This window comes from Euprymna scolopes, chromosome 15, assembly GCF_053919585.1.
Source record: "Euprymna scolopes isolate OS-2025 chromosome 15, ASM5391958v1, whole genome shotgun sequence".
Lineage (NCBI taxonomy): Eukaryota > Metazoa > Mollusca > Cephalopoda > Sepiida > Sepiolidae > Euprymna > Euprymna scolopes.
The window spans coordinates 1068228-1094411 of NC_136496.1; the positions used below are offsets into that span (position 1 = coordinate 1068228).

The following is a 26184-nucleotide window of genomic DNA, read 5'->3' on the forward strand; positions in this document are numbered from 1 at the left end:
ATATTAAAAATTTTTTTTTTTTCTGATTTCTTAATTTTTGTATTTTTTTGTAAGGTTTTTTATAATCTTTATATGTTTTGATTCATTATTTTGTAATATTTTTTTTGTTCATCTCTGTCACAGGAGGGTACCAGTTGGCTGTGAATTCTGCAAGCATCCATCGTTTACGCTCGTTGTTTGAAAGAGGATTGGCTTTGCCAGGAATCCGAAATTGTCCCTTGATTTGGCGACTCTACATTGCTCTTGAAGTAAGAATAAACATTCATCTTTTCTTTCTTTTCTTTTTCTTATCTAGGCTTGAGATATAAACTCCAACTCCTACCTTGTGGAGTCACATATTGACCGTAACTAGCAACATATCTAAAGGATGGAACTGCTTTGGACAAAGTTTCCTTTTAAGGGAGAAATGAAATTCTCTGAAATTGACACATTCAATAGATGGAAAAATAAACCCTTTTAAAAAAAAAAAACAGAAAATCTTGGAAATGAAAAAAAAAAATTCAATTTAAATAGCCAAACTATAAATATTAATATTTAATCATAATTTTCAACTTTCTCCAAAGCACCAACAGGGAAAAAAAAAACAGGCTACATTCATACAAAAATTGAAATATTCCAAAATCTTTTCACCGAGTTGAGATCAAGTAGCACTGATTATCATAAGAAATGACAATGACTGTCAGGCTTTATTATATACAAGATTACGATGACTGTCAGACTCGATTGCCTGCCAAATCAGGTTGCAAGATAGAAAGAATAGTGGAAAGCAAATATAAAGTTTATTCTTTGTGGAAACAAGAAAAATCCTAGAAATGGGCTCATCCAAATTTTTATCAACTTGCGAAAGCTAAAACGCCAACAATTCTGTGTTTTTATTTCCTATTAGCATGGGTGGCCAGCGTTGCCTGGGTGGGTCAAGGTGTGTGTAAGGGGGTTGGTTGAGCAAAAAAAAAAAAAAAAAAATAGGAGTAGTAACACACAGGAGGAAAAGGAGGTGAAAAAAATCAAATGGTCTTATCGATGCACTCACTACGATTGTGACGTAACGAGTGGTCGAAATAACGTTTTTTATGCAACATCATTGACACGAGGTTTGAATGACTTGCAAAAATGTTGACGAAAAATGTGACCACTCTTTGTAAAAAATGGCCCAGTTGACGGTGCAAAAATGTTTTGGGCCAATTTTTCGATATTTGTTGTTGGAGACATTGAAACCAAAACCAAAACTTATGAAGAATTCTTGGTAAAATTATTTATTACAAGAAATGGAAGTCCATAACAATTAAATGACAGTCACTCAGATGTAAGCGTGACACACGAAGTAAATAACACACACGCTATCCTATTAATATATGGATATAATATTTGTGTGTACTTTATGACCGGGCAAACTGCTAGTACTTATATATAAAGACTATTTACCAAAGAATGTTTGTTTGAATGAAACTGTATCCTTCCACTCTACATTGTTACAGTATACTGAAAATTATACTTGAAACAGCATTCATCTGCTGCTGCTGCATTCATTTTTGCGTCCATCATGATTTGAAGTGATCTTTTGCCATTTGTTGTTCTGACAACAACTCTGTAGATATTTGTGGACCGAGGTTGGGTTTTGTCCATCACATTACTTTTTACATCCCTCTGGGAGGAAGGGGGTAGATGAACTCTTCTGGTTGACTGCGAAGGGCATGATCCAACCAGTGCAGATGCCTCGTGAGGATGATTTGTTGGGAGTTAATTTTGCAATAGAAACACAAGGCAGTGTTGTTTGAGAGGAAGTGCTGCCATCAGAACTCCATCCCATAAAGGTAGATCATTCATACACGCGTTTGATAGACTCTTGAGCACAGCACAGACTAGGGCCTACTATCAACAGACTGTGGGAAATCGGAGTGATGCAACACTGGTACCATTCTTCTGCAACAACTTTCGCGATATCAGCCTGATTGACGTGTCCACTAAAATCTTCACTTTGATTTTTCTTAACGCAACTCCTGAACGAGGCCAAACCAACACAATAGGGCCCGACATATCATCTAAGCTTCAATCTCTGTCCCATCGACAAAATGTTGCATCCCTCTGCCTGTTTTACAAGTATTTTAATGGTAGGTGTTCTGAACTACAAACCCTTGTACCCCCTCGACGTAAATACCCCCAACAAACCTGATAGACAGAAAAATTCCACCCCTTCACAGTAGACTCTAACAGTTTCTTCACTAGAACTGCTAGACTTTGGAATTCCATTCTGGGTTCCTGTTTTCCTGACTCTACTGACATGCAGAAGTTCAAGTGTAATGTGAACAGACATCTTGCTGTTCAACTCCCTACATAGTATCCTTGCAATTTAAGTCCCTGATTATAGCCCCCCCCCCCCCACATCAAAGTGGCATTATGTCTTGTTTGGAGTGAAAATGCAATTAAAAAAAAAAAAAAATGGTTTTCATCCAGACTTTGGCGGGACTGACAAAATCTTCGCTCAGAAATATCATTTGTGTTTCTCATTAAAGACGATCGTTTCATTTGATTGAATTAATGCATTTGACTGTTGACTATAAGATTCTCTGGAAGGTTAACTTTTCAGTTTAATCCTGCATATGCATGTACTGTAAGGTTTCAGAACCCTTCAAAATATGATCTGACGTTCGGTAAGACTGTGTTCTTTCAACAATACTTTTCAATTACGCTATTGACTGAATCACAACAAATACCTTAAGAGTTTCTTGAAGTCATTATTGGTCACAATTTTATCAAGTTAATATCAACCTATTAAGTTATTAGTTAATATCAACCTATTAAGTTATTAGTTAATATCAACCTATTAAGTTATTAGTTAATATCAACCTATTAAGTTATTAGTTAATATCAACCTATTAAGTTATTAGTTAATATCAACCTATTAAGTTATTAGTTAATATCAACCTATTAAGTTATTAGTTAATATCAACCTATTAAGTTATTAGTTAATATCAACCTATTAAGTTATTAGTTAATATCAACCTATTAAGTTATTAGTTAATATCAACCTATTAAGTTATTAGTTAATATCAACCTATTAAGTTATTAGTTAATATCAACCTATTAAGTTATTAGTTAATATCAACCTATTAAGTTATTAGTTAATATCAACCTATTAAGTTATTAGTTAATATCAACCTATTAAGTTATTAGTTAATATCAACCTATTAAGTTATTAGTTAATATCAACCTATTAAGTTATTAGTTAATATCATGTTAATGAGCTTTAGAATGAATGCCTCAAAGACAAAATTATTTGCTGTTAGCTTCACCTCAACCGATAAAACACCCATCGTCTTCAATAGTGATGCTGTGGAAGAGATTGAGTTTCAAATATCTTGGCGCTATTATCACAGCCATGGCCAAAGTGGAGCTGATATCAAAACATGAATTCACCTTGCATGTCATGCCTTTTTCAGTTCTCTGGTCAAGAACTGAAAATTGAGACATGAGTGTTGTCAATGTACATCAGACAGTAAGCGTAATATCAGAAAAAAACCTCACTTTTTATTGCTAACTTTTTTTTATTATTGAATTATTTTGGAAACGAGTAAATTGTCTAATTTTTTATTTAATTATTTGGACTATCATCCTCATCTTCTAGTTGTTGTTTTTGCGACATTTTGGCCTTCGTCAGGTTAACCGCGACGGGATAGGAATGTCGAATCTTCCACCTACATCCACGGCAATTGCTGCCTTCAATAGATGTTATCATCTCACCATGGTTTCGTCAACTAATCCTCTAACCGGCTTCGGGTGGGATCGAAACCACTACCTCTAGACAATGTTCACCTGGAATCGTAGATATTCCCCATCTCTATCCACTGCATCACGGGCGCCAAACGGCAATCAAGCTTGGATTTTTTGGTCTTATAAATCCGATTGTTCTTCCAATTGTCAGGTCCATACCGATTGTTATTTTATTGAAATAGTTTGGAATTATTTTGGAGATGAGTAAATTGTTTTATTTTTTATTTAATTATTTGGACTATCCTCATTTTCTATCCCACCCAAATCCAGTCAGAGGATTAATTGACCAAACCGTGGTGAGATGACAACAGCTATTGAAGGCAGCAATTGCTGTGGATGTCGTTGGAGGATTCGACATTCCTATCCCATCGCTTCCATTCGGTCACGGTTAACCTGATGAAGGCCAGAGGAATAATTGGCCAAAACGTTGTGAAAAACAACTAGAAGATGAGGATAATAATAGTCGAAATAAAAAAAGTAATACATTTTTTTTATCATAAAAACCAAATCATGCGTGTTAATACTTTTTATCTACAAATATTTTTCTTTAATTCTCCAAAACCATCTGTAATCAAAATGAAAAAATAATCCTTTTTTCTTTTTGTTCAAGTATAAAAATGGGAATGTGGAAAGAGCGACTGGAATTTATTACAGATCTTTGCAACAATGTCCTTGGGCCAAGGTAAGATTTTTGTCCACATTTTCATCCAAGGAGGCTTCACATCAGCAACCTACTGTTAAATTTAAATTCACAAGTAGTTTCTAATCACATCTCAGTCAGGGGAAGTTGATTAAATGAATTTCAGTTGATTAAATGAACAAAATTATATTAACAAACAAAAATAAGAATCTGTATGATATACGTACCTATGATGGAAAGAACATATTTTATTTCCAAAATCACGTAAATTGATCAAATAGTTTTATATTTATAAATACAATAGATTTTAAGCAATTAATGGGAATTCATAAGCATTACAACAACACTTTCTCAACTTTGAACTTGTTTTTTTGGGGGTTTTTTTTTTCTTTTTTCTTTTAGACTGTTTTTATAATGGCATCGCAAGACGGTCACTCTTTGGTTAGCCATAAAATTTTCTTTTTTATACTTGATCAATTTAGGTGACTTTAAAATACAATATTTTCGTTCCGTCACTGGCATGTACATCATAAGGGCTTTTCTTTATTTTTGTTTGTTAATATAAGGAAAACTTTGCACCTGTTAGTTTTTGCAGGGAAATGTCATCATGCTCCCAATTACAGCACCTGGTATTCCCAAATAGTTACCCATTTGGTACTGACCAGACTCAACATCGCTTGACTTTGATGATCTAACTAGGACCTGTGTTAACATGATCGTGTGTGTGTGTGTGTATATATATATATATATATATAATTCCCTAAAACCTGTGACCTTGATGGAGGGGAGACTAAAACTTGCTGCTATGGTTTCAAATGACAGCAAGGGGAGACTTGATTCCAAATATTTCTCATATGTTATATCTCCCCACTTTTGAAAATGGGGTATAATTATGGATATCTCCAATATCAAATAATCCTTATACACTGTGAAATTTACTTTATGTATGAAAACCAAAGAAAGGAGATATAACACATGAGAAATATTTGGAATCAATTCCCACCTTGCTTTTATTTCAGATCAGTTGAAACCATAGCAGTAAGTTTTAGTTTCCCGTCCATCAAGGCCAGAGGTTTTGGAGAAATATCAGATATTTTGTAATTCATATGCAAAACTAGGAAAACAAATGACTATGATAAAATATTTTATGGCTGTAAAAAAAGTGCCAAAAATAGGCTCTGGATGACGGATGATCCTTTTAATGTGTGACCTTAAGGGCAAATGTCACATAGCCCACTACACAATTCGGTCATTCACTTTCCAACGAGCCTTCATTTGTTAAATTTTTATCAATAGTCGCTGAGATTTCGAACTTATAAAATTGCCAAAAAAAAAAGTAGTGTGGGTGGGTGTGTGTGTGTGTGTATATATATATATATATATATATATACACACACACACACACACACACACTCGTAGCCAAATTGAATAATGAAATGCTCATATCTTTGGTTCTATGAGACGAAACTACATGAAAATTTGCAGGCTTTTTGAAGATTGTAATGCTATTCTATGGTTAAAATTTTATGACAATTGATAAAAAAAGAACCTATATTTTCAAACCAATAAAATATGCCCAAATTTGCCTATATTTGTATATATATAGTGTCCTGGCTGGCAGCTTCAGTTTTGCTGCTTTGGTTGTCTCTCCCCTGTGACCTTGCCAGGCCACTAATAGGGAAATAGATATTGATGGGGTAACATTCAGATAACTTCTGCTATTACTAACGAGCAGTTGTGTTATGACTGTTGAATAAGAAAAGAGTGTCTTGTATACAGAGTATGATGATGTATTCGATAAACCAGTGGGGGTTGAGGACATGTGTTGCATAGAGAGAAATGATATGATGATGGATGTGTAATGTTAGTCTTAAAGAGAGGCTTAGTTTTGATGCACACAAATCTGGACAATATAGGGAGGTAGAAGACTTTGATGTTGAAAGAATGGACGAGTTGTTGTTGCGTTAGGTGTAGAACGGTTGAGATAGTCTTCCCCTGTGAACTGGATCACCTGCTAAGGAAAACCTGAGAAAAAGGGCCAATAAAGACCTGGTCAGAGATAGGTGAATTTTTAAAAACCGCTCAACACACGTCTGCATATAAAATGGATGTTAAACCAAATAGTGTGATGATTCTGCAATTTGAGAATCTTGTTGTTGAATTCTCAATGAAATCTCAACCTGAACCAATTTTAGTTAATCGGGTAAGTTGTTCTTATTCCATCAGCCACATGAATTTATTATTAACTTCTAAAAGACTTTTACTTAAGACAGATTGTTAGCTAATGTTCTCAACAGTTATGCCATGGATCAACATGTACAAATGTGATCTGTGATATGAGAATAGCAAAAAAAAAAGAAATTATCCTCGTCTCCAAATTTTGAAAATTTGCCATAAAAATCTTTAATTTGACTGGAAATAGGTTGAGTGATCTTAGTAATGTTTCCGTAAGTAATAGCCTTAAATAAACAATTTAGTCCATGGGGCTGGAAATAAACCAAAATCCCTGTGATTGGGTTAGGTAAGCATTTTTCATGCCAAACAGTTTCTTAATGATAATTTTTTTGTTATTTATTTATTCTGACACAATCTTTTCTTCCTCTGCAGTCTCTTTATATGGATGCCGTGGTGATGCTGGGTGATGACAAACTGCAGGATGTTGTTGATCTGATGATGGAGAAGGAGATGCGGATTCAAATTCCTGTCGAGGAGATTGCCATATTACGGGGTGATGAGGGTGTCATGAAAGATCTCTGAAGAAAATTCACAAGAGACAATCATAAACAAGTGAAAGGGGAGGGGAGGGGGGTGTGAAGGAAATTCTTTTTCTTTTTAAAAAGTCGTTCATGATCAGTTGTAAATATAAACATTGATGACTAAAAAAAAAAAAATCGATTTGGATTCATTTTGTGGATATTTGAAAACTCAGATCATAGAATTAAAACTTTTAGAATTGAATTTTGTGCTTTTTTTAATTTTTTTCTGTGCATTTCGCCGTCAGGTTCTAACTTTTCTTAGCAAAGAAGTGTGCATTCATATTTGAGGTTGACAGGAAAGTCATTTTTACAACTCAACATCATTTTTCTAAACTTGACCCATTCCAAGTTGAATGAGTTGCTAAAGCTTGTGTATTGAAGTTATATTGGATATAACAGCCCCCCCCACACACACACACACACAAACACCTTTTTGGGGTAAATATTCAACTCTGCCAAAATTTTGATGTTTAGGGACAGGTTTTAGTGCAGCAGCACCTTTTTTGTTTGTTTTTTTTTTATATTTGGTTCTTTTTGTGAAAAAGCAAAAAAGTGAAATTCTAATCACCCATGGCATCTCTGAAGTTATTCGATTGCTGAAGTAGGAGAGTCGGGGGGGGGGGGTCATTTTTAACCTGAAAAACCCAAATCCAAATATTGCCGTCTCGTTCGCTGCAGGATGCCAATGTTATTTGCTGCAAACTCTCATTAAAATCATTTTGAAAACGAAAAAATTCTCTGGAAATAAAGTTGGAAAGTTTTATAATAGAAGTTTGGATTTTTTTTTTTTTCTTTCAGAGGTTTTTATTAAATCTTTCAAATACATGATGTTGGCTTTTGCGAAAAAAAATGCCAAACTTAATTTTTCCTCATTTTTTTTATTTATATAATTTGATAAAAGGTTTTTTGGGTTTTTTTTATATATATATATAATATATAAAATCCGTATAAATTCATCATGAAAATTCTTGTTTAGAAAAAATAAAGTTTTGCCTTTTTTTTTTTTTTTTTTTTTTTTTTTTTTTTTTATGTAAATCCTCTTGAAGTAGAAATATTTAAAAGAAAAAATGTCTTTAAATTCTTGAATGTAGAAAATGTCGATAGCGTTCAGGCACAAATTCGTATAAACCTATAAAAAAAAACAAATCAAATCAAAACGAATGCTAATTTTGTCTTTTGTTATACAATTAAAAAAGTCTTTTTGTTTTCAAAATCGCACAACCAATTTGACTTACCTCGTTTTTTTAATTCTGCTTCACTGAATAATTTCGCATAATATCGCTGCAGAAGAGAAAAATGGCAAAGTTTTCATTTGCTATTTTCTATTTAAATTAACAAAAACAATTTTACTTTTAAATTTTCCCAAAGAATGTATTATAAAAACAAATTTATATTTATAATCTTTCAAATTTCTTTTGCATCAAGATAAACTTTTTATTCCAAACCTTTAAAAAAAAACAAAATTGTGTAATATAAAAAACATCAAACTCCTTAAATGAAAATCCTCAGAACACAAAAATTTGTGAAACTCATTTGATCTGCCTTTTTATCAGAATAAATATGATTTACTTTATTAAATTTTATTTTTGAAAATAGAGAACATCTGTCCTCATAACTAAGGATGGGTCTGAATAAAAATCTAAATTTATGATTTTAGTATGTTAAATTATTTTTTATACCAACACGTAGTTAAAACCAAATAAGCTGTTAGTAGTAGAAATCTACAATGCGGTGCTTGCTGTGTGGGTTCTGAGTTTCCAAAGCAATTTGGCACGCTGAAACGTTCCCCTCTGACTGGAGCGAGGCATTGCTTCTCCCATTCTTCAAAAAAGGGCGGCAGAGGAATAAGCCTCATTGATATTGTGGCAAAGACCTTTGTGGTTCCTCCTGCTGCATAAATTCCAAAATGTTCATGACAGGCAGGTGTAGTGCTGATCAGAACTTCAGCCTTCGTCGCATCCTTGAAAATCGTTGGGCATTTCAGCAACCCACAATCCTCTGCTTCGTTGACTTTGCAGCTGCACTTGACTCCGTTCATCGAGGCTCATTCTGGCGAATTATACAAGCATGTCAGAAAAACTGTTGAGAATTGTTGAAAGCTACTATCAGTCTATGAGGGCTGTGTATGGGCCTACGGTTAAGTGTTAGACATGTTTGACGTGAGTTCAGGCGTTCAGCAGCGCTCTGCCCTCTGTGACGGGACACCGGATGATGCCGGGTGTCCCGTTCAGCTAGGTGAAGATAAGAATGCTTATGGCCCGGGGGGGGGGGGGTGCTGATACTGTGTCAAAGATTAAGACAGGCGTTTATGAGATCTTTGGGAGACAGGATATCTGTTTTAATGGCGGAAAAAAAAAAGGAGATTATTTTTCTAGTTGGATCTGGTGAGAATGAGTTTTAACTAACGTAATTGATTCGGACAATCTCGAGAATTGGGTTCCAAAATGTCTGCTCGGAGTCGGGGACCCGTGGGTCTTTAACTCAGAGACCACCAAGCTAGTTTGACAGATATGTTCACAAAACAATAGAGAAAGGGAAAAGTATAAGAAAATAGAGGGATAGAAAAAGAAATTCACAAGAGAAGAAAGAGGGGGGAATAGAAGATAATGGAGAAAAGGAAGGAAGATGCTTTTGATATAAACAACGATTGCCTACTCGAAAAGGGAGTTAGAAGGGTTTTGGCAGTCTTTGGTCAGCGAGCGAAGCGTACACATCGGCTCTCGCCCCGCCTGGGGTGAGAGGCAGGGGCAGAAGTCTCAGTAAGGACTAACTTAAAAAGTTATTGTTCTTAACTAGAGAATTAACCTGAAATCTCACGTATACAACCTGCATCACGAAGCGCGGATAACGAAAACACGACGTTAAACAAATGTAGAATGATTGCAAATAATTATTTTATTTGGTTTAACCGAAAATGACCTCAGAGTTTTTTCTTTGTTTTTCGATTGCCGGCATAAGTGAAGATGCAGTTTATTTCAGGTATGCCCTGACGCCAGACGACGAAGACGCAGACATAAAACCAGAGTGACGGCCGAAGAGGACAATGTTGCCACACGGACTTGGGGTCATGCACGTTTAACGTGCCTTGAGCAGCGGAGGTATGTTTTCCAGAGACCAGTACGAGTCTGGTCACGCTGGAGGGGTCCACCACTAGACGACGCAGGCCCGGGACATCGTTCCCATTACAACGTGATGCGCGTGACGCGTCCGTTACAACGTGGTGCCGATGACTTAGGACCATCACATCTGGAATGTGCACGAACGAGTTGCCACGAAAACAGTTTGAAGCGTTTGGAACTCAGTTCTCTTGAAAAAAAATATATAAAGGAAATGAAAAATAGCACAGAAAAATGTTTAGAGAAAAAAAAAGAAAAAAAATAGGAGAAAAAGAACGATTGAAAAGAAAACTTATCGAAGAGAAAAGAAAGACTGACATTGAACGTACCGGAGGGAAAAGAAAGAGTGAAATTGAACTTTGAGGGCATAAATAGCCGTCAGAATGCAGAAAAAAATGTGCAGCAAGACAGGGAAGTGGAGATATGGAAAGAAAGGAAGCAGACGAGAAAGGTAGGGGCAGATTTTTATTGGTTCCAATTGCTTCGTCCAGATTTTTTTTTAGGCGCTGTTGTCAGGGTGCTTTTCGTTGGTTACGTATTCTGTAAAGATTTTTTTTTTTTTCTTAATATTGCAAAGTATTGTTGATTTTTTTTTTTTGTCACCCCCAAAGAAAAAAAGTGAAAATGAAATATGTATTTGTTTAAACGGGTTGATACGTTGTTGTATTGGGGCATTAAGAACAGTCGCGCATATCACTGATATGAGAGAGAGAGAGAGAGAAACCAGCAGTCGGGCAGTACCGATGCCATTCTAAGACCGTTAAATAGACGGTGGGTGGGAGAATTTTATTAAAACTAGAGAAAAGAAAGAGAAAGAAAAAAAATTTAATTGGTTGACAATTAATTCCATTATTGAAATTTAGTTTTAAGTGTTTAAACTGCCGTATAGGAGTAGATTTGATCCAAGTATGTAGGTATGTGCAGGCGTGTGCGTGTGTACGGGTGTATAGGTGTGGCTACCTAGATAGATAAATAAATAAAGAAATAAAAGGGAGGAAGAAAGAAAGAAAAAAAAAAGAAGAGACGCCATTTAGAGGCATATCAAACGGGTAGCAATAAAAACCAGACAACCCCAAAGATGAGAATAGCCACGGTTAGAGGTCAAGGAAAAGAAAGGAAGATAAGAAACAAAAAAAGGGGAAAAATAAAAAAAAGAAGAGACGCTAATTAGAAACATATCAAACGGGTAGAAAAAAAAAAAAAAAAAAAAAAACAAGATAGACAAGCAAACAGAGGAAGTCATATATTATGAGACACGCGCCAGATGAAGGGAGAGAGGCGAACAGAATAAAACAGAATTGTAGCACCCTATTTTTATTGATTGATGTATATCCTGAATCGTTTATTTTTGAAAATCTATTCTTGCCCTAGTCAGGTATTCAAATCTTAAATTAGTCATTAAAAAAAATAATAAATAAATAAATAAAAATAAAATAATAATAATAATTATTATTGTAGTTAAGAAGAAGAAAAAAAAACAACTTAATGATTGAGGGATGTCCTGTGTTTAAGGGTTTCTATTGGTCGCTCGGCGGCGAACTCCATTGCTCGTACGAAAAAAAAAATGGGCTTTAAGACATCCTAGTACCGAAGGGAACGGGTGGTTGGAAGATGTAAACCCAGTGCACGGTTTGCAAAATGATCAAAGGATGTGGCACGAGAAAACATATTGTGAGGTTGTTGGAAAGTGTGCTGGTCGCGTGGGACGGCGTAAGTCCAGTGATGAAAAAAAAAGAAAAGGAGACCTGTGATTGTCAGGTAGGGTAACACAAGAAAACATATTACCGAGGAGTGTACAACGGGGAAAGAAATTGTAAAGTCATCAGAGGATGTAATACGAGAAAAGGAAAACATATTGTGAGATTATTGGAAAATATACTGGTCGCATAAGACGGCGTAAGTCCAGTGATGGGACACGAAAAAGGACCTGATTGTCAGGTGTGTTATACTAGGAGAAGGTAATTACTCCGTCAATTTTATTTTTTTTTTCTGCCTCGTTGGAGGGCGAGGCTGAGTACCCTCCCTGGTATTCGAAGCAGTATACCAGCCGACCAGGAGCCTGGCGGAAAAGAAAATGCTTCACAAAGGGGGCATGGAGTTATTGTTCGCTGACGGCTGGGTGAGTACAGGATGCCTAGAAACGTTTGTTGTTACCAGTGAGAGTGAGAGAAGTAATAATCTAATTGATGGTAGTGTTAAATCATTTAAACTGTCGAGTAGAATATCTTAAAGAAACTAACGGTGCTGATATTGTTCTGTTTTGGAAAAGAGAAATTTAGAAATGCTCAGTCGAGAAGGATTTCTCCTTCACGGGACGGGGATTGAATATTGTTAGTGTAGCGTTGAAACAGTTGTTGCACTTGGTCTCTGACCAAAATGGCGCTGCGGGGACAAATTATGGGACTGAAGGGCAGGATTGCCTCGGTCGGGGAGGATCTCTCCTTCACTGGATGAGAATAGTGCATGTTGGGTGTGGCGTTAGGGCAGATGCTGTACCTTGTTCCGAGTGAGAGAATGCCTATGGGACAAGTGAAGATAATAAAAAAAAAAAAGCTTGGGTATCGTAGAGCTTAATGAAAGCTGTACAGGAAAGTGCAACATTGTTTAAGTATGGTTTGGAAAACGTATTAGCTGTGGAGGAAACTTAGTCTCCTTGCACCGGGGTATTTAGGAGAAACGATATGCACCCTCCCCAGCTGGCACGCCTATGTTGTTTTATATTTGGGACCATGGGGAAGAAATTGAGATGAAAGATTTTGTTGCCGTCGGTTGGATCGATGCACTAGAAATGTACGTATGTGGGTGTGTGTATCTGGTTGGTGTGCCTGGAAACTTTTGATCTCGTAGGAGAAAGAATTAATTGTATTGGGAATTCTGTATTGTATTGTATTTGGGAAATTCTGGAAAAAAAGAAAAAAAAGAAACAGTTTAGTTGAGGACGGACTAGATTGGGAAAGGAAGGGGAGTGTCAGAAGGAAAGAAAAAAAAGAAGACGAAAAAAGAAAAAATGGATATGTGGATAGGATTTGTTCAATGAGGTGTGAGAAAAAAATCTGGAGAGTGTTTTTTAATTTGCAGATAGCTGGATAAGGATGTGAGTGGGGGTCAATGATGAAGAGACCTCCCCAATGTTAAGTGTAGGGAGAAATCAGGTGACCGTAAACCACTGACGGCAGTGCGCCTGGGCGGGGCAGGGATACCAATGAGTGCCCTCCACCAAAACCTGGATAGGGTGCATGGGCTGCAACTATCGACAAAACCCAAGGTTGCAGCACAGTCAATCCCTAAGCCATTATTAAAAAAAAAAAAAGAAAAAAAAGAATGGAAGAAAAAAAACAAATATAAAAAGTGCAAATATTTTTCTGATTGTTTTATGAATTATGAGAAAGAGAAAATGAACAAGTAGTTAAAGGGTGTATGAGCCCTCTTTTGATAGTGAACTGAGCATGGTTAGCTTTCCTCAGTTGCATGCACATAGATTAAGGCATAGAGAAGGACCGAATATTGGAAAAAAAAAATGAAAAGAAAAGAGAAACTGTTTTGCATGTACATGGGTTAGTCACCTTAAAAGGACTAGTAGAGAAAAAAAAAATGAGAGTTTAACAATCGAAAAAAAAATATATGCATGTATACAATCTCATACACCGGGATAAGCAGAACCATTAGAGCAGAACATTTTTGCATACCAACCGGACCATTGATACAGGAACATTTTTGCATGCCGAATGGACAATTTTTGTTAGTTGCTGTTAATTGACCTAGACTGTAGAATTACTAATTTCGGAGCCGGCCTCTGATGCAGGTCGCGTATATGCCAATTATGGCTAATTGACAGGTGTAAGGGGAGGGCGGATGTGACGGGACACCGGACGATGCCGGGTGTCCCGTTCAGCTAGGTGAAGATAAGAATGCTTATGGCCGGGGGGGGGGGGCGTGCTGATACTGTGTCAAAGATTAAGACAGGCGTTTATGAGATCTTTGGGAGACAGGATATCTGTTTTAATGGCGGAAAAAAAAAAGGAGATTATTTTTCTAGTTGGATCTGGTGAGAATGAGTTTTAACTAACGTAATTGATTCGGACAATCTCGAGAATTGGGTTCCAAAATGTCTGCTCGGAGTCGGGGACCCGTGGGTCTTTAACTCAGAGACCACCAAGCTAGTTTGACAGATATGTTCACAAAACAATAGAGAAAGGGAAAAGTATAAGAAAATAGAGGGATAGAAAAAGAAATTCACAAGAGAAGAAAGAGGGGGGAATAGAAGATAATGGAGAAAAGGAAGGAAGATGCTTTTGATATAAACAACGATCGCCTACTCGAAAAGGGAGTTAGAAGGGTTTTGGCAGTCTTTGGTCAGCGAGCGAAGCGTACACATCGGCTCTCGCCCCGCCTGGGGTGAGAGGCAGGGGCAGAAGTCTCAGTAAGGACTAACTTAAAAAGTTATTGTTCTTAACTAGAGAATTAACCTGAAATCTCACGTATACAACCTGCATCACGAAGCGCGGATAACGAAAACACGACGTTAAACAAATGTAGAATGATTGCAAATAATTATTTTATTTGGTTTAACCGAAAATGACCTCAGAGTTTTTTCTTTGTTTTTCGATTGCCGGCATAAGTGAAGATGCAGTTTATTTCAGGTATGCCCTGACGCCAGACGACGAAGACGCAGACATAAAACCAGAGTGACGGCCGAAGAGGACAATGTTGCCACACGGACTTGGGGTCATGCACGTTTAACGTGCCTTGAGCAGCGGAGGTATGTTTTCCAGGGACCAGTACGAGTCTGGTCACGCTGGAGGGGTCCACCACTAGACGACGCAGGCCCGGGACATCGTTCTCGTTACAACGTGGTGCGCGTGACGCGTCCGTTACACCTCTCCCTGACTCTTTTCAACTATGCAACTGATCCCTTCAAGGTCACAAAGGCATTGCAGTTGGGCAAAATGTGAACATGTTTGACCTTATTTACGCAGATATCCTGTTTGGATCGACTCTCAAGGAGGCGCAAGTTGTGCTCAACCAAGTGTAGACTGTTGCTTGCAGATTAATGTCTCCAAAACAAAGGTCATGATTGACTAGGCAGTTGCTTATGCTGGACGGAATTCACCTGGATAATGTGGATTCCTTTCTCTATCTTGGCTCTATTATCTGGACAGGCAGCGGATGAGATCAGGCAGTGAATAGGAGCAGCACGGTCAGAATTCTTCTGTCTCAACAAATCTCTTGGATCTCAACAGGAAATACACACTTGGACATGAGAGGACACATCAGGCAAATGTGAGACATGGCCCATGAGAAAAGTGGATTTACACAAACTGCAAATCTTCAACAATAACTGTCTTCGTAATATTCTGCAATGCTATCAAAGAGATTGTGTTCCAGTTTCTACTCTCCATTGACGATTAAACCTACACCTTCTAATGATATCCTTCAATGACATCTCCTGTGGTTTGGACATGCAGTTTGTTGACCACAGGGAAAGCTCATTCGCAAGGTTCTTTCTCTGCCTGACTGGTACAACCATGGATGACCTGGTGGTAATATAGAGTCGGCAAGTTGCTGGAATCATGAGTGGCTAACCATTTCCTGCAATTTGGCCCAGGATCATCGAAACTGGATTGCAATGGTTTACGATGTATTTCATACTCAGGAGGAAACCGACAATCTGATCAGGATGATAGCCGCTACAAGTTGTTTTGGACTAAAAAATTAATTTGTAACGTTATTGATCATGTTTATGTATTCATTTATTTTTTTATCGCTTATGTTTGAATTAATGTTTTGAAACCTGAAAATCATAAATCTATGATGTTACGCTAAAGCTATAATTATTTTGTTATGGTAATGTTTTCAGCTTTTATTAGAAGTCAAAATAGTTTGTTTGATAAAACTTCAGACGGAAGATCTCAAGACTTGGGTTTTGATTTGCATTAATGCTATCTAATTTTATTGTTTGGAATTTATTATTTACTATTGATTCAATATTTACTATTGATTCAATATTTTCCATTTCTAAAAGTAGTTAGATCTCCAAGTTTTCAAAATGATGAGACAAATTGCAAAATGTATTAATTATATATAAAAAGTGATTGAAAACAATCATTTAAAGCATTTAAATGCAGATTGTAATCCTATAAACAACATTCACATTTAGTAATATATATATATATATATACACACTAGCAAGTCGTTCAGTCATAATATATCCATAAATATTATGAAAGTTGTGTTTGAAGGCTATATCAATGCAGTTTGTAGGAAACACCATGGACACAGTTAGTATATAAAAGAATAACAATATTAGAAGGAATTTTCAATTGTATTACGTTTGTCAATCATAATTGAAAATTATTGAAAATTCCTTCTAATATTGTTATTCTTTTATATGCAAACTTATGTCCACTTTGTTTCCTACAAACTGCATTGATATAGCCTTCAAACACAACTCTTTTCACACTGTACAATGCTTCAAGCAAACTACAACATCCTTCTTGTATAAATATTATTTTAATTAATACAGAATCCTTATAAACAGAAATACCATAGGTATTATACGTAATGTTAAATTCTTTTGAAAAAAAATAAAATAAAGTGAAAGAAACTGAGACGTGCATGCAAGTATATCTTTTCTAAACAGTTAATTTTTGTAAGTAAACAACAAATATAAAAACATACTTTAGCTGAGATTGGAACCAAAATTTAAAGACGGTGAGTCAAGTGTGATAATCATTAGACCAGCTCGTCATGATCTTTAAAAAGTACTTTCAAACCTACTTATCCTTAACATAAGAAAGCTGTCATGTGAAGGACCATGCATGTGCAATCGTGAAACAGTTGACGAACAAATAAAAATTCAATGACTTCCAAATACCAAATTTTCAATTTTGACCCCCTTAGCAGCCCTTTTTCCAGATGAAAATGGGATTAAAAAGTTTTCCACGTGTCTGAATATACTATATACCAAATTTCAAGTCAGTAGATCAAAGATTCGTTGAGTATATAGGTTGAGAAGTGTCTCCACACGTTCTCACTTTATATAGACCTAATAGATATTTTTATTACTGAAACTTTAACAATGTTTTCAATGATGAGAAGAAAAATAAAATGCAAACAAAGTAGTGGAAAAAGACAAATGATGTAAATTAAAGAGAAGGGTTTATGGCATCACAATGTATTCTGAGATCCTTTGACTTTGAAAAGTAGGACATGAAATTATATTTTTAATATAACAAATACTGCCCCAACAGGTCACAGATAATGTTCTTAATTGAAATACTAAAAAGAAAAAAAACTTTTACAACATTTTAATTGAAATCATTTTGTGTAATTTACAAAAAAAAAAAAAAAATTTTTTTTTTTTTTTTTTTCTACAAATTGTGAATCTCATTTGCTTGAACTTTATTGATTAAGTTTAAATTCCATGATTTCTTATAAATCTTCCAATTTCTTACCTGGCCCGTGTCACAGAGGCAAGTGACAATCGTATGTCCTGGTCCCAACTTTTTAGCAGCTTGCACAGCAGCAGCCACATTCAGTCCTGACGAAGCACCAACAAAGAAACCTTCTTCTCCCAAAAGCCGAAAAACCTACAAAATTGAAAAGTTAGATCAATATTTTCATCAATGTTAGAAAAAATTTTTTAATAAATCAGAAAATGTTTCGGAACTTTTTGAGATGATGATCGATTTTTTTTTTTTTTTTTTTTTTTTTTGACCAACTTGCATCTTGATCAACATGGAAATCTTTTTCGATTAATTTAAATAGTTAAGTTACACATAGGGCACTTGATAATCGCTCAAAAATCAAAATGAAACAAAATACTGGTAGAAACCCACCCAATAAATATCACTATTGCAACGATATTGCATGCCCGGGCAGCACCAATTCACTCTGCTTACGGGTTAAGGGTTAAGTGGGGTGTTTAACATGAGGTTTAAGAAATTCATTATTTTCTTCAGATCCTGGAATGTTTTTATTGCTGATAGGGTGGACAGATAAGAAATGTTTCAGCAAAGCGAAGTTCATGTGGGAAATGATAAGTCCACTCTGATATCTAAGAAGAAATTGTCATTGAGCCACATGTTTTATTTTAAGTGTCGGTGACGGGAATTAAACTGAAAGATGGAAAGGCATAGCTGATAATGGTTTCTTTAAGGGAAAAAGAATTAAAGAGAAATATGGTTTAAGATAGAGAAAAGGAGTAATTTCCAAACAGAGGAAAAAATGCTAATCTCAAAGAGATGGTGGTCGGAATTAGTGTTCAATAACAAACCATTGTGTTTTTTTGAAATGAGAGGATTTGCTGGCTGGCATCGAAGAGTACGCATCGCCTAGGACTTCTGCCCAGGGTCCAGAAACCGCCTCAGAAGAACTAAGTTGAAAAGCTCTTGCTCCAGACTAAGAAGCTGTCTGAACAAACCTAAGTTGGAACATCCTGCATCATGAAGACCCAAAGAATTAACTTTCCTTTGCACAAAGTGTGTTTAAATAATTATTGTTTATAAAAAAAAAAAAATAAGTTTTGAATCATTGGATTGCACTAAAAGAAGCGATAGACCAGCCATTCGCCAGGGCATTTGCGGGAACTCCAAACCGCAGCATCTAACAACAAATGGCCAGCCAAAGTGCAGAAAAGGTATTGCCAGACAGACTTAGGGTCATGTGAATTTTCCATACCCTGAGTATCAGAGTGGTAGTTCCAGTGACAAGTATCTGGTTACATTTTGAAGGGTCCACCATTAGATAAAGGTATACCCACCAGGACTTAGGGTTAGTGCACATTTTCTTGCCCGTGTGTAGAACGAAACCCAACCCGGGGTTGTGATACATTTTTGGTCCCGTGAACCAGGATTGTGACAAAATGCGCCCTGCAGGTATATTACAATATGACATTTATTGGATTAGTTTCTACCAATATTTTGTTTAATTTTCGATTTTTGTGCAATTCTCAAAGGTCCTCAAATGAACATCTAATGTCAGCCATTTTTTTTTTTGTTCTAACTTAAAACTTGACACTTCTTATATTTCAAAGTAAATAAACGCTTTAAAATAAGTTAAAACATGGAAAACTTATCCAGGTAGGTAGAAGAGTAACCTATCTTTGATTTGTTTTTTGGTGATTTTTTTTGTTTTGTTGTCTGTACTGCAAAATATCCAAATATTTCATTTTAAAACAAATTTGTAGAAAGTGCATGAATTCAGTTTTGTTTTTTTTTAGTCAAATTTTTTGTTTTTCTTTTAAAAATGCGTTTTTTCACATTTTACCATTTCCATGGTTTCCTTGTCCGTTACATGAAATGCATCATCAACTGGAGCGCCTTGCATATTGCCTGTGATGCGACCTTGCCCGATGCCTTCCGTAATCGATTCGCCTTCAGATCGTTCAAGTTTTCCGTGTTTAAACCAATTGTAGACGACACTTCCCTGAAATTAACAAAAAAAAATTTTAAACTGGGTTTATTTTTAAATTGGTTTCTTTAATTCACAAAACTTCTTCAAAATTTAGAAATAAATGAAATTTTCACTCACAGGTGGATCTGCTACAAAACTCTGAATTTGAGGATTTTGTTCTTTGAGGTAAATTGAGACGCCTGAAATAAAAAGGAACGCAAAAAAGTTTTTTTTTCTCTTCCAAAAAAAAAAAAAAAAAAATATAAAAAATAAAAATTTTATTTTAAGTCGATGCTGTGTTGCATGTTTACATGGTGCATATGAATGGCAGGCGTTGCGGATGATAGATGCTTGGCCAAGGGGAGAAGTAAGGCAGCTGGCAACATTAATGCCAGGCGAGTTGAAGTGACTTCCTCCAAAGGAGGGAAGTGTCTAGGGAATATCAAGTTCACAAGCATCCCCAGTTACACGTATGTCCCCAGTCGGGGGAGATGATAACGTTGGGTTTTTGCAATTCTTGCATGGATTGGCTTCCTCCTACATACAATGCTGGATATTCACAAATCATTCATCTCGTACCGACCAGGCTCGACATTGCTTAACTTTGGTAATCTAATGAGAACCGGCATGTCAATGTGATCATGCCGTAATGAAGAGGAAAATGACACAGAGAACTAAGAATATCTCTGGTTGAAGTCCAATGAAATCATAGGATTTTTTCTTTGCGTGACAAAAAAAAAATAAGTACCTCATCAGATGAGATCTTGCTCAATTACTCACACCTTATATTTGGATGTTATGTTATTTTTTTTTTTTTTACTCATTTTCACTCCAGACAAGGCATATTGCCACTTGAAATGTAAAAGGCTACTATTTAGGATTGTGCCGTACAGACAAGTGAGGATAGCTGAGCAGCGAGATGTCTGTTCATATTACATTTAAACTTTTGAATGTTAGTACAGTCAGGGAAGCAGGAAGCAGGGAGAGAATTCCAAAATCTAGCAGTTCAAGCGAATGACACTATTAGAGTAGAAAGCTTTCAGTATCTGGGGGCCTCAACAGTGAATGGGGTGGGATTTTGCTGCTTGTCGAATTAGTCGAGAATATGTACGTCAAGTATAACAAGTGCTACGAGTTCATCAAAGCACATTCCATAAAACAGGTACAGGGTTGCAATAATGAGACACAGGTTGGAGCCTGACCAATAGCTTCAGCCTCTGTCCCATCGATGAAACGTTGCATCCCTCTGCCTGTTCTACAAGTATTTTAATGGTGAATGCTCTGACGAACTGCAAGCACTTGTGCCCCCACAACGTGAACACCCTTGACAAACCCGACAGGCAGCTAAATCCCACCCCCACACAATAGAGATCCCTAGATGTAAAAGATCTTTCTACTCCAGTAGTTTCTTCCCCAGAACTGCTAGACTCTGGAATTCCATTCCAGGTTCCTGCTTCCCTAACTGTATTGGCATGCAGAAGTTCAAGTGTAACGTGAACCGACATCTTGCTGCCCAAATCCCAACATAGTGCCCCAGTAGTTGCTGCCCCTGATAGTAGCCCCCTACACCAAAGTGGCAATGTGCCTTGTTTGGGGTGAAAATGTAATAAAAAAAAAAAAAAAAAAGTTTCAGACCTTTTTTTCTTGAACTCTAAGAGGAACAAAGAAGTGGTAGATGCTCCAACCCAGATGTAATTTGACTTTCAAGCGCACTCAATGCTTCTGTAATGGAACTCTCACCCTTGAAGAAATATTAAGCATCAGAGCGGTAGGTTCTAGTGACAAGTGACTGGGTTAATGAGACTTTTGTGTTTTTGATTTGGTCAGGCAAAAGTTTTATGCTTCATGTCCGTCATGAAAAGCGTAAACGAGTGTCACTTGTAATTTCCAAAAGATAAAAATTTATTTGTTTTTAAATTGTGGTTTTGCTTTGTTGTAGCACTCATTAGATCGAACAACAAACTTGGACCAGGACAAAACAAGATAACATCCAAGCTTGAGGTAGTTGCTTGTCTAGCCGCACTGATGAGCTGTGAAACAGCGAAACAATACTGTATGTGGATGATTAATATATATATATATATATATATATATATATATATATATATATGAAAGTGACCCCCATATGTCTGTATGCAGAATGGTCTCAACCAAACTACTCTGTCAAGTTTTGGTCTACAGACTTGAAACTTCATATGTAAGGGATTCGGATCTGCGGAAGAAATTCAATTTTGTTTTTAACCGGTAAAAATAGCTACCTAGGAGTCAAAATTGAAAAATTGGAACTTGGTAGGAGTAAGTCGACTAAACGTGTTAAATATATATTTGCACATGCATAGGTGTGCACAACTGTACATTTATATGTTTAATTATGTTAATTTTTAAAGTTCTTCTATACATATGGACTTAAGATGATAAACAATAACGCTGGAAAACTGTTTTGGTTTCGATTCCAGCTGATAGCACCCAAGTCATATTTAAAAAAAAAAAACTTGAAATCACTATATATTTAGGGTACAATATAATAATATATAGAGAATAAGCACTAATTCTGCAGAAATTTTATTATCATATTTATGCATATATTATGACTGGGCAATGCTAGGTGACCTGCTAGTATTACAATAAAAAGATCTCTGCTAGACTTGAATGAGTGTCCATCTAAGACATAGGAATCAGATGATCGGAAACTTGAACCCCAAAAGCTATCCATGAAATGAAAATTTGTCAGAAATATTTTAAGTTTAAAACATCTCCTTTTTGTGACAAGTAAAAAGATGTTAAATTCAATGAAGAAGAAATGTTTTGGGATGCTGATCATATTTTCAGCTTAACCAACAATTTTAACCAACAATTTTAACCAACAATCTTAACCAACAATTTTAACCAACAATTTTAACCAACAATGTGAGCGCAGTTTTACTTTAGCCTTTACCGCCAAATTGTTCTTTCAAGTCGTCTTTCAAAAAAACAATATTTCTTACTCTTATGGTTTGTCAGCCCAACTGGTCTTCAAAATACAGGTCTATGCATGGTTCAACAAGAGAATGAGAGGTTTGTGTATCAGTTGCACGCTAACTTCCGTTACACGAGTTTCATGATTAAAAATTTATTTATTGCATAAAAAATGTGAATGCAATGTTAAATTAGGCTTTAAGTAATTCACAATTGTATTTTTCAGTCGCCCACACTGAGGATTGAACCTTCAACCTTCAGGAGAATATCACTTTTACAATTGATTTTTCCCAAATACTCTAACCACTGTGCCTTGTGGATAGTTCTAGCATGAATCTTAGGAGTCTTAAACCTATTTTTTTATTTCTAGTTGTAAATATCACTATTTCTATATCATTACTAATTCTTATTTTTTCATTTTTCTTATCATTTTGTTTAAGCCAGGGATGGGGCATCCTACCAGATGCCAAACATACACCTGCTATTTTAGACACTCCAACCAAGAGATCTTTTTAAGATTCTAACCGTCCCTTTAAGTGCAATTGTTTGAATCTCCTTTGCACTTGGTTTACCTGGTATATTTGTAAGATAGTTTGTAAAATTCTTTTTCATAAGTCCGGTTGCTCCTATAATTACTGGAATGATAGAGATCTTCTTAAGGTTCCAGTTTCTTTTCATGTCATACATAAGACCCTGGTATTTAGTAATCTTTTCCCTCTCAGCTCTGTTTAACCCAGCATCATTCGGGACACTAACTTCCACCAAGGTTGCTTCCTTCTCCTTCTTGTCCCATATTACAATGTCGGGTTTTATAGCTCCGTTTTCTAGGTATGTGGCTGTAGGGATTGCATAGTCATAGTGGATGGTATATGACTTGTTTCCGACTGTTCTTTCGGGTATATGTTCCCATGACTTCTTACTACATTCGATATTTAACTTATTGCAGATCGTCCAGTGGAGATATTTGCATACTTCATTATGTCGCATTGTATAATAGCCGTCCCCTAGCAGAACCTTACAGCTAGAAATCAGGTGGCTCACACTCTCTACTTCTGTGTGGCATAACCTGCATTTGTTGTCTTTGCTGAGACCACTCATTTTTTTAAACGCATTGGTCATCAAGCCTTGATCTTGGGCAGCTATTATTACTATGTATTACCATATGTACATGCACATATTATTGCTTTTACTTATTACTGTATATATTATGTATTATTCATAATTAACGGTTCTCATATTAAATTTTATACTAGTTATACTTTGTAATCGATTGTCTCCCAGCATATGTGCTGCTTCTGCTGCAAAAAGATATTAAATTCAATGAAATGTTTTTGGAATTCTAGGCATATTTTCAACTTGACCAACAATTTTAAAATTAAAAGGAGAAAAACAGAAAACATTTAAGAATTTCCCACCTGAAAATGTTCCTCCAGTTCCAGTGGAAAATGTCACAGCATCAACTTTGCCATCTAAAAAAAAAATAAAATAAAATAAAAAATGATAAAACAATTCAGCCAAAACTAAAGTTTATGTGTGAGAAAATATGGCAAACGTTCAGGTTGATGACGTAAACAATTTCTTCAAAAATTCAAACAAAATTAGCGCATAGGCGATAATATGTTTCTTTTTTTTTTTTTAATTATGACATTAAGAACATTTTGGAGTTAAAATCAATTTAGTATTATGTAGCAATAATGGAAAAAAATGTTTTAATGTTTTTTGCTTGTTTTTTGGCAACATGAAAAAAAAGCAACATGACACTGCTTTTTTGTTAAAATCTCAATTATTCTAACATATTTACATATTGCAGTTGTCTTTTTTTATTATTACATGTGTAATCTTAAATAGATTTTAACCCAAAATGGTTTCTCATTTAAGAAAACATGAAACCATTTTTTTTTTTTGCGCATATACACAATTTTTCATAAATTTTTTTTTTTTAATGTTCACTTCAAATAAGGCATATCGCCACTTGAACGTAAGAGGCTATTATTTGGGACTATGCTTAAGGGAGATGAGAAAGATGTTGGTTTACATTACATTTAAACTTCTGCATATCAGTAAAGCCAGGTAACAGGAAGAAAATTCCAAAGTCTAGCTGTTTTGAGGGAAGAAAATATTAAAGTAGAACGCTTTCTGGCATTTAGGGACCTCTATAGTGATGGGGGTGTGATTTTGTTGCTAAACACGTTTGTCAAGGTATGTCCATCCAGGGGCACAAGTGAAACGAGTTCATCAGAATACATTCTACTAAAATATTTGTAAAACAGGTGCAGAGATGCAACATTGCAGCAATGGGACAGGGGTTAGAGTTGACAAAGTGGGATATATTAGATTGAAGACTTGGGGGGGGGTCTTATCTAAGAGGGAGAGACTAGTGGTAGATGCACCAGCCCAGATGTGACAACAATACTCCATGCATGGGCGAATGGTGGTTTTGTAGAGGTCCAGGATATTCTCAGGTGAGAGTAATCTTCTAGCATGATAGAGGGAACCCACCTTCATCGCAACAGCCTTCGCAATAAAGTTAATGTATTTGTTCCAGTTCAATTCTGTTTATATGATCAACTGAATACTTATCAAAAATATTTTAACGACTTTTGTCTGACTAAAACCCTCAGTTGTAAATTTTCTAATAAAATTCACAATGAATCTGTTTTTCTTGTTACAAATAACAGATTGACAATATTTTCACAGAACATCGGGATATGGCATGTTCTCATTCTGTCAGCCATGACTGAATAGAAGTCTTAATTAATTCACAATTATACTTTTGAGTGTTGCCGACACTGGAGACTAAACCCTCAAACTCCAGAAGAGTGTAACTTACAACTGAATTTGACCAAGTACTTTGTCCATTTGCAAGGTTGGATGTTACATTAACTGAAACGTGAAAATATACTTATGAGAACAGTAGTTTGAATAATCCAAATAAATTTTCTCGTTTTGTGTAACATACTTTATACTTTTGTAAGAACAACAAAACTGTTTATATGCGTATTTCCTGCCATGGCAGGATTTGCCTCATAATGTGATTCTCGCTTAAACATCATCAAAGGGAACTTAAATCTACCTTCCAATGAGTTTTAAAATCCAGCGGCAAGTCATGGTTTCGATGGAATGCAGGAAAAGGTGTACCATAGTTGCTTTTATCTCTTTAGAAAATAGGCGACATACTAGGTCTGTGATTTTGCTTTGTAATCCACCAGAAGCCGTGATGATGTCCATCATATCCAGGATTAAAATTGCCTTGGACAAAATATTCAAACGACATATACACATTTCTCATTTGATCTTTTTGATGAATTATTTTTCACCCTAGTGCAAAGTTGTGGCCGTCATGGGGGTCGGCTGTACAATAAGGGCTTTCGTCTCAACAGAAGAAAGTGTTTCTGTTTCTGCCGAGTGGAACGGCCTATCATAGGAGACGGTGACGATGTTGTATCTAGGTGTTTAAAATCATCACGGACAAAACATTCAGGCGGAATAAATGTTATTTACATGGTTTGTTGCATTTTGATATTTCTTTTAACAACTTTGATTTGGTCATGTTGAA

General features: G+C 35.8%; 2 protein-coding genes across 4 annotated transcripts in view; one reads left to right on the top strand and one right to left on the bottom strand.

The window, feature by feature from the left end:
- LOC145293683 (nuclear exosome regulator NRDE2-like) overlaps positions 1-7366 on the top strand; it is a 78445-nt gene extending 71079 nt beyond the window's left edge. Inside the window, exons 9-11 of the mRNA XM_080140081.1 lie at positions 124-248; positions 4379-4450; positions 7016-7366. Of these exons, the coding sequence (XP_079996207.1) occupies positions 124-248; positions 4379-4450; positions 7016-7165 (347 nt within the window). The 3' untranslated portion in view covers positions 7166-7366. The remainder of the gene's footprint in view (positions 1-123; positions 249-4378; positions 4451-7015) is intronic.
- A 576-nt stretch (positions 7367-7942) lies between these two features.
- The window catches only part of LOC145293684 (uncharacterized), a 47857-nt gene continuing 29615 nt past the window's right edge, over positions 7943-26184 (bottom strand). For all 3 annotated transcript variants that reach the window (XM_080140083.1, XM_080140084.1, XM_080140082.1), the window contains exons 8-13: positions 24044-24097; positions 19812-19873; positions 19548-19706; positions 17735-17869; positions 8400-8445; positions 7943-8293 (exon numbers count right to left, since the gene is read on the bottom strand). In XM_080140083.1, coding sequence (XP_079996209.1) covers positions 8238-8293; positions 8400-8445; positions 17735-17869; positions 19548-19706; positions 19812-19873; positions 24044-24097 — 512 coding nt within the window. In that variant the 3' untranslated portion in view covers positions 7943-8237. The remainder of the gene's footprint in view (positions 8294-8399; positions 8446-17734; positions 17870-19547; positions 19707-19811; positions 19874-24043; positions 24098-26184) is intronic.